This window comes from Lipotes vexillifer, unplaced genomic scaffold, assembly GCF_000442215.2.
Source record: "Lipotes vexillifer unplaced genomic scaffold, Lipotes_vexillifer_v1.1 scaffold442, whole genome shotgun sequence".
Classification (NCBI taxonomy): domain Eukaryota; kingdom Metazoa; phylum Chordata; class Mammalia; order Artiodactyla; family Lipotidae; genus Lipotes; species Lipotes vexillifer.
This window is the reverse complement of record NW_006790311.1, coordinates 1,698,223-1,707,016: the sequence shown is the minus strand read 5'-3', so window position 1 is coordinate 1,707,016 and position 8,794 is coordinate 1,698,223. Positions and strand designations below refer to the sequence as shown.

Sequence of the window (8,794 nt, the reverse complement as noted above, 5' to 3'; positions counted from 1 at the left end):
CTCCAAGGAAAAACGTAAGACACCTCCCCCGGCCCCCCCACCCGGAAGCTTACTAGAAAGAAGGCTCACAGTGGACTCCCACTCAAAAATAAGTTAGGACATAAAAGCTTTTGCGCAGCAAAGGAAACCATAAACAAGATGAAAAGACAACCCTCAGAATGGGAGAAAATATTTGCAAATGAAGCAACTGACAAAGGATTAATCTCCAAAATTTACAAGCAGCTCATGCAGCTCAATAACAAAAAAACAAACAACCCAATCCAAAAATGGGCAGAAGACCTAAATAGACATTTCTCTAAAGAAGATATACAGACTGCCAACAAACACATGAAAGAATGCTCAACATCATTGATCATTAGAGAAATGCAAATCAAAACTACAATGAGATATCATCTCACACCGGTCAGAATGGCCATCATCAAAAAATCTAGAAACAATAAATGCTGGAGAGGGTGTGGAGAGAAGGGAACACTCTTGCACTGTTGGTGGGAATGTAAATTGATACAGCCACTATGGAGAACAGTATGGATGTTCCTTAGAAAACTAAAAATAGAACTACCATACGACCCACCAATCCCACTACTGGGCATATACCCTGAGAAAACCATAATTCAAAAAGAGTCATGTACCACAATGTTCACTGCAGCTCTATTTACAATAGCCCGGAGATGGAAGCAACCGAAGTGTCCATCAACAGATGAATGGATAGAGAAGATGTGGCACATATATACAATGGAATATTACTCAGCCATAAAAAGAAAAGAAATTGAGTTATTTGTAGTGAGGTGGATGGACCTAGAGTCTGTCATACAGTGAAGTAAGTCAGAAAGAGAAAAACAAATACCGTATGCTAACACATATATACGGAATCTAAAAAAAAAAAAAAAGTGGTCATGAAGAACCTAGGGGCAAGACGGGAATAAAAATGCAGACCTACTAGAGAAGGGACTTGAGGATATGGGGAGGGGGAAGGGTAAGCTGGGACGAAGTGAGAGTGCCATGGACATATATACAGTACCAAACGTAAAATAGATAGCTAGTGGGAAGCAGCCGCATAGCACAGGGAGATCAGCTCGGTGCTTTGTGACCACCTAGAGGGGTGGGATAGGGAGGGTGGGAGGGAGGGAGATACAAGAGGGAAGAGGTATGGGGACATATGTATATGTGTAACTGATTCACTGTTATAAAGCAGAAACTAACACACCATTGTAACGCAATTATACTCCAATAAAGATGTTAAAAACAAAAAATAAGTTAGGACAGAATGTGACCAAGTGTAAGGTGTGCGTAACTGACAAAGAGGGTTCACGGAAATGCCAGCTCAGGCTCACTTCAGCTGAAACTGGAGGGTTTATCTGCTAAGAACATACAACAGAGGAAGCTCTACCCTGCAGTAAGCAAAGTGGAGAAGGCAGCGTGAAGACAGAGGGCTTCAAGTGCTTCCGCAGGTGACTCTCCATCCTAAATCCCACCTTGCGTGGGCAGAGGTTTTTCCTACATTTCCCCAGTGTCTAAATTATGCTTGAATAGTGCCTTTGGCTTTGTCTATCAAGCATTCATCCAACAAATGTTTATTGTGTATCAGCTCCAGGTCTGGCACAGTGACTGAAGTCTCTGCCTGGGTCAAGGTTAGAGGAAGAGGGAATAGCCTCCCTGGTGCGTGGGTGGGAAAAGTGGCCCACAGAGAGTAAGCAAGCACCCAAAGCGACTAGGTGAGTCTGGCAGAGCTGACCTGAGAATCAGCCCAGCTTCTAAACTTTGCAAACTCTTTAATGAACTAGATCTAAACACAGTTGGCAGTTCTTGTTATGAGCCATGTAAACTTCACTCTGTGGGAAAACAGAACTGAAGGGCCAAATTTTGCTCCTGGATACCTGATTTCCAACTCTGCCTCGGTCACCAAATAGCTTTAATTTTCTTACTAGAAAAAAATGGAAATAACTGTGCTTATTCAAAGGGATGTAAGTTCAAATGGATACACATTTGCTCTGGCAGTATAAGGTGCTGTGTAAGTACGTGCTTTTATTACGCACACGGAACCAGTAAGCTGTATTCCCCCTCCCCCAGTTTATCCCAGACCTGGTTACTGGGTGCCCAGAAGCTAACTGAGATCCTGACTCCTCCCCTTAGGCCACAATGTGCTTAGAATCTTTTTTTTTTTTTTTTTTTTTTTTTTTTTTGCAGTACACGGGCCCCTCCCTCACTGTTGTGGCCTCTCCCCGTTGCAGAGCACAGGCTCCAGATGCACAGGCTCAGCGGCCATAGCTCACAGGTCCAGCCGCTCCGCGGCACGTGGGATCTTCCCGGACCGGGGAATGAACCCGTGTCCCTTGCATCGGCAGGCGGACTCTCAACCACTGTGCCACCAGGGAAGCCCTGTGCTTAGAATCTTTTCCCTCCAGTTTCTTAATGCCACAGCCAGATGCTTAGCTGGCTGCCTAGAACCCATATCATCTGTGGGGCAGGAGGAAAGGATTCTGGTACTTTTCACCTGGAGCCCCTCCCAGCTCCACTGCCCGCCTTGCCCATCTACAAGGCACTGGGATTTGCTTAGGAAGAGGCAGTGTGGTGGGACAAGCGGGGCTTCGGCTCCTAAAACTGTTCCTGTCGGAGACCAGCTGTGCCAAGGGCGTGTCAAGACACCCTGAGGGTCAGTGGTCTGGGTCCTGGTCCCCTTCCAAGCCATGCTGCCTCCATTCCCACCTCCTCAGCGCCCCCTTTAGCTCTCTGGTTCTGTCTCTGCTGTGGAGGAGGTGGCGGACACCACTCTGCTGGGGCGACCAGGGGCCCTCTCTCTCTCTAGGGAGTCTCTCTCTCTCTAGGGAGTAGAGGGAGGAGACAGAGGAGCAAAGGGAGAGGGAGGGGCAGGTGCATCTGGAGCTGGGAGGCCCTGGACTTGTGGCTCCTCCCGGGCAGGCAGGGGTGTGTGTAGGAGGCGTGGCACCCTTGACACATGTGTCTCACAGGCTTTTGGCTCCTATCCTTCACATGTGCCACGTTAGCATCCTGCCGACCAGGAGGAGGGAACAGCAAGATGCCGTTTGAGGAAGAAATAAACCCAATCCAGCATCTCAGACGCTTTTAAAAATAGCAACTCCGGGATGGTGTTTCAGCTCCTATTTTTATCAGATTTATATGGCTGGACGCTGGAGCTGAGCTGTTCCCAGGGTTCTCAATAGCAGCGGACATCACTATTGTAGTCTTAGAAACCTGCCGTAAGGCGAAGGCTAAAATGCATTCCAGGAACCTGTCGGCTGGACGGGATCCTTGAGAAGCCACTGCACACAGCCCTTGTCTCTTTTGGGGCCACAATCAATTAACCACAGAGAGTTTATGGCTTGCTTTTTGCCTTCAAGTCTCTCGGTTACCATGACTTCAGTGCATAATCGAGGATTCACTGCCTTCTAATCCACAAGTCCTTTTCAATATCTAACCCCAATATATTGGCTGTGTCCTTCAGGCCCTTCTCGTGGTAGAAAAATGGCAGCTAACATTTATAGGTCTTACCATGTCTACAAAACCCTCTTATTTAATCCTCACAAAGCCCCTCGGGGTAGGCACTGCTATCACTCCTAGCTTACAGACAGTTATGTAACTTGCCCGAGATCATATCTGGTTATGGTGCAGGTTCTATGCCAGAATCACCAGACCATGCTGGCTCTCAAAAGGAGGTGGTTCAGAACATTAAGAAATTTCCCCTTAGCCTTGACTGTAATTTCTTCCTCATGATCCTGAAGGAAAAACTGGTCAGGGTACTACTGGACGTGTGTGCCCCATGCTAGAAGCCAAGTCCTAGGTCCCGGCCGTGCTGAACCACTGTCTCCCTGACTGCTGGCCTTGGCTTGTGCTGGCCACTCGGCTGTCAGGCTTCAGCCCGGAAATCTGGCTTCTCTCCGCATAAGCTGCCACAGCCCCCTCTGGGTCTTCTCAAAGTACTCATGTCCATGGAGTTACTTTGTAATTATGTCTACGTGTCTCACTAAATTGTAAACTCGAGGAGAGCTCTAGCTCCATATTCTTGTCTAAAAACAAAAAGTAGGGTAGACATTCAAAACCTTGTTGATTGAGCTGAAACACTGTAGTCCGTGCTTATTTTTTAAGTGGTTAAAACTTGGTAACTTCAAGTTCATAGAGACTTCGGAATCCAGTGTAATTTCAGTAAGAATATGGAGCAAACACAGGGCTGCCAACATTTATTTTGCTAAGTGAGGATTTCTAAAAAACAACTACTGTTAATTATCAGCATCTTCTTACAAAAGAAAGGCCATTTTAGGGTTCAATATACGGGTCTGGAATAAAGATTTTGTCCTTTCTGAGAAGGCAGAGTTAGCAGACCCACGTCAGCCTATTCAGAAAGAAAATAGATACATTAAACTATTTTGGAATAGAAGCATTACAAGAGAAACATGTTCAAATATTACTTTGTACGTAATCATTTCTTGATTTGTTTCTCCATTTGGGGATCTGTACCCAACAGAGTCAGGCAATGTGGAGCTAACTGCCCAACTCCTCCTGAAATGTTATTTTTCTCAGTGTCCTGAAGGAATGCTGACAAATACAGAACACTCAGCAATTCTGCTCTATGAGGAAACTTCTGGGCAAACAGAGAGGAGCCGAGGAACAGCAGTCCTGTCTCCAGTTGCTCCCCTCCCTCCCCAACCACGCTGGGAAGAAAGTCGGCCAAGAACTGGGGCCTGGTGGCCGGTGGGTGGGGAGCCCTCCAGGACTTATCTGGGAAGGTGACATCTACCTCCAGGAGAGCAGGGGCACAGGCGCGCACACCAACGGTACGCGGCTAAACACACAAGGACGTCCACGCTGCCAGAGAGGGCTGGCGCTGCTCGTCTTGCTCAGGACGCTCTCTCCAGGGCGGCGGGATGCTGGGTTCTGCTACGGGAAGGCAGGAGGAAAGCCAAGGCAGAGGAGGGGGTGGTTCTCATTCTGCATCCCTTGGGCTGAGGACCATCTGTCCGCCCACTAGCCTGGAGGCTGGGAGCTTCTTTTTAGTCATCTCTGCATCCCCAGCACTTAGGACACTCTCTGGCTCGAGTCCATCAGCGAGTCAAAGCTTTGGACTCCGCCATAACCATGTCACTTTGCCCTGTTGGTTTACGATCACCCAGCACATCACTCCGCAGTGGACCCTCATCCCCGTTCCCCTTGACAAAGAAACAGGTTCCGGACGCCTCGGGTGGACACCGGGAAGAGACCATTTATCACTATCTAGGGCAGTGCTTGGCCTGCAGTATGTGTTTAATAAACACGCGAGGAACAAATAAATGGCGCTCGGCTCTGACTCCAGTCTCCTGGCTCTCAGTCCAGGGGACGCAGAATAAAAGCCACCCCCTCGTCTGCCTCAGCTTTCCTCCTCCTTTCACTTTGCGGGACACACATCCTGTCTCCCCTGTCCTGAGGAAACAAGATCCAGTAACCCACAGCCCCATGCTAAGGAGCAAACGCCGGCCCCTCTCCAGCAGTGTGATACATCTGTCTGCTGGGCTGGAAAGAGAGCCTCATGTGTCTAACTGCATGCCGTCAACGTCTGCACCCGTGTCCCTGTTCTCCTGGAGCAGTGGTAGATGTCACCTTCCCAGATGAGCCATTGATGGCTTCCTACAGGCCATAGCCTTGGACACTTTGAAGTCCCTTCCTGGCCTCGCGATTCTATGGACATTCTATTCTATTCTGTGATGCTGGTCACACCTTGCATCCAAGGCCCTCAGGGCTTTCAGACTCCACTGCAACCATGTCACTTTGCCCTGTTGAGACACTGTTTGTATTTGATCTTCTGGCTGCTCCCTGCGAGTGGTTTTATCTTCCTGCCCAGATAACAAACTCAAGGCCACAGACTCCCTGACCAAGAAGCCAAGGCAAAGGCAGGCTTCTTGGGCTTTGCATCATCTGATTCTTATTAAGACCCTCCCACTTCCAGGAGCGGCCATGCTCCATCCTTGTCAACAAGAGTTTATCAACAGGATTGGCTCACACATGGGAAGTGTGCCCTCAATGCTGGGGAGAGAAAGAGGAGGTACTGTCAAAAAGACTCTATAGATTTACTTCCAGGAAGATTTTGTACTTGGTTTTTTGGGGGAACTCCCAGACACGTGGAGCTACAGTAAGTGGGAAGAAGGCAGAGGGCCCCGTGGTGGCAGAGCGGGAAGGAGTGAAAGCAGGGAGGCTCAGTTGGATTCTGGACGTGAAGTCAGCCAGGACGGGTGCACGGGGGCCCACAGAAAGCCCCAAGCCCTCGGGGCCAGCTGGGGCTGCCCCCCAGACACTCACCCCTTTCTTAAGACCTTCCCCCTAGGTTCTGCCCACTCCGCTTCCCCAGCAGGCCACACCGTGGGTCCACACCGAATGAGACCGATAGTTTATTCTCGTGCTGGAAAGAAGCCAGTAGAAAATATATTAAAAAAGAAAAAATTCACTTGGTGCTAAAAATCTGGTTGCCCTTCCCCCCCACCCCCATACACATCAGTGCTCTTCTCTGACTCAGCTTCTCTGGGCCTCCTGCAAGAGCGCGAGGAGGGGGTCATCAGCTCTGAGGGCAAAGGTGAGCGTGCGGCGGCCGTAGTGCTCGGGGTCCCGCTCCAGGTTCTCGATCACCTCCGCCAGCAGGTGGGCCCGCTCCACGCCTGCACCAGGGGCCTCGAAGCCCAGGGCAGTGAAGTGCACGTGCAGGTGGTAGTAGGAGGGCAGGTAGTGCAGGTACACGCGAAGGCGGTCTCCCGCCACCTGGTAGCGCTGCAGGATGGCTTCCTGGCAAGAAAGGGGAGGGGCGGGGAGGCTCACCGTGCTGCCCACACACCGGCGGCAGAACCCCCTCCTGCCCACGGCCCCGACCAGCCTCTCCGCCCGCTGTTGGCTTCGGATCCCTGTCTTCCATTCTTGGGAGTCAGCAAGTGCAGGTGACAGCAGCAAAGCGGAGGCTCTTTCTCCCAAGGATGGGGACGGTGGCCTCGATCAGGCTTCCCCGCTCCAACCTGGTAAAACACCTGCTTCCTCACAGTTGCCACTGGGCCTCTAGGGAGTCCCGGTGCTAAGGACAGGCCCAGGTTTCCAAGACTGTGGGGACTACCCTGCCCTGGATGATTTACCAGACTCATATCATCAAGTAGGTGGGAAGAGGCCTTGTTCTCCCTTTCAGCATGGAACAGAGTGGAGCTGGGCTGCGGCAGAGCTAAGGGCTTGGTGGGCAGAGAAAGGATAGGGGAGGGGACGCGAGCAGGGCTGCCCTGGACAGACCAGGGAGTCATAATAGGATCATCAAATTCTTGCAGGACTCCTGGTGGAAGAGGAAGGCCTCGCCTTCGTCCCTGGCGCCCTTTGCCTGCCCCCGACCTTGCTCAGGGGTAGAGCTTTTTCTACCACACCCCCTTCAGGAGCCTCCAAGGCTCGGAATTAAGAGGAGACTTAATTTCCACTGTAGGCAAATCCCTGAGGCTGCAGGGGTGAAGAGAAAAAGACAGGGCCTCAGCGTGCTCAGAATACACCCTGGAATTGTATTCTATTCTGCATTGGGCGCTCCCCCAGGGATCTCGGCAGCAGGGTGACACCAGGACCAGGGAACCCAAAGGGCTTCCTGGAGGGCTGGCCTCCCTGGGAGGTGCTGCCGGAACTGCCAGGGCAGGCGCAAGTGCTGGCCCAGCATCTCCCAGGGGCTCTGCATCCACAGGCTGTTTCAGCAGAGAAACGAGTTACTGGGAAAAGAGAAAGGCAGCCAGGGGGATGGTGACGTGGGCAGGCGGGGCAGAAGGCAGTCGGCACAGGAGGGGGCGGGGCCGCAGGTGAAGGGAGAGTGGCCCCAAGCACAGCCCCTCCCTCAGGTCTGCAGCAGAGCCTCCAGAGCAGCTCTCGTTGAACCTGACCTGGGCGGGAGCCTCTCCCCCGCTGGGCACCCTGGTGACGGCAGGCCGCCTGCCTCGGAGGCCGCATCTTCCGATGCCTCAGGCTGAGACCAAGCCGGCAGAATAATGGAATCAGGAGGAAGAAGGACCCCCTCCAGACACCGAGGCCCAGAGACGTCAAGTGACCCGCCTGAGGTCATCCGGTAGGCTAAGGTCAAAGTGTCAGAACCAGGACCGGGACCCAAGACTCGAGACTCTCTTCCCCCATCTCCCCTCGCCCCCAGGGCTCCTTTTAGCAACCCTGTAATTTCATTCGATTCAGCAAGTCTCCCAGAGAGAAAGTATCCCAGAATGCCAGGTGCTAGAGGATTCAGTCTCTTCCCTCAGGGTAGATGAGGGGGCACAGACACACGTCAGGTCGTGCACCATCTACCCGAGAAACACGTCTGGCGTGATGTGGCTGTCGTGAGCGGGGCAGGTAACCCTGGGATGGGAGGGCATCCCAGACGTGACCTGCAGAACACAGGCAGGGAGCAAAAGCGGGAACCCGAGCTGAGGAAGCCCGTGTCGGGTGAGGCACGGGGCTTAGGAGTAGAGCTAGAGGGCAGGGCAGGACCAGGAACAGGGGCCTCGTGAGGCCCCCTAAAAGCCTTCACGGGCCGCTGCACGGGCATTCAGAGAGGAGCCCTTTTCACGAGACGGACTTCTGGGAGGGGTGAGGAAAGGGGCCCAGGAACGCAATGGAACTGGAGTGTAACTCCCCTGGGCTCCGGCATGGATTCGGCCCCGGCAGCTCACCTGCCCCTCCTGGAGGATGTTCCTGAGCAGTGGCAGGTGCTCTGGGGTGAGGTCCCGAAGCGACTTGATGTCCCGGCGGTGGCAGATGGCAATCAGGTACAGATCATCGAGCTGTGCGGAGACAGGCAGGGGTAAACCGGGCTCAGCAG

The 8,794-nt window shown here is 52.3% G+C and overlaps 1 protein-coding gene across 1 annotated transcript in view; it reads right to left on the bottom strand.

Moving 5' to 3' along the window:
* Positions 1-6,355: 6,355 nt before the first annotated feature.
* The window catches only part of DCPS (decapping enzyme, scavenger), a 32,983-nt gene continuing 30,544 nt past the window's right edge, over positions 6,356-8,794 (bottom strand). The window contains exons 5-6 of the mRNA XM_007463623.1: positions 8,646-8,756; positions 6,356-6,759 (exon numbers count right to left, since the gene is read on the bottom strand). Coding sequence (XP_007463685.1) covers positions 6,493-6,759; positions 8,646-8,756 — 378 coding nt within the window. The 3' untranslated portion in view covers positions 6,356-6,492. The remainder of the gene's footprint in view (positions 6,760-8,645; positions 8,757-8,794) is intronic.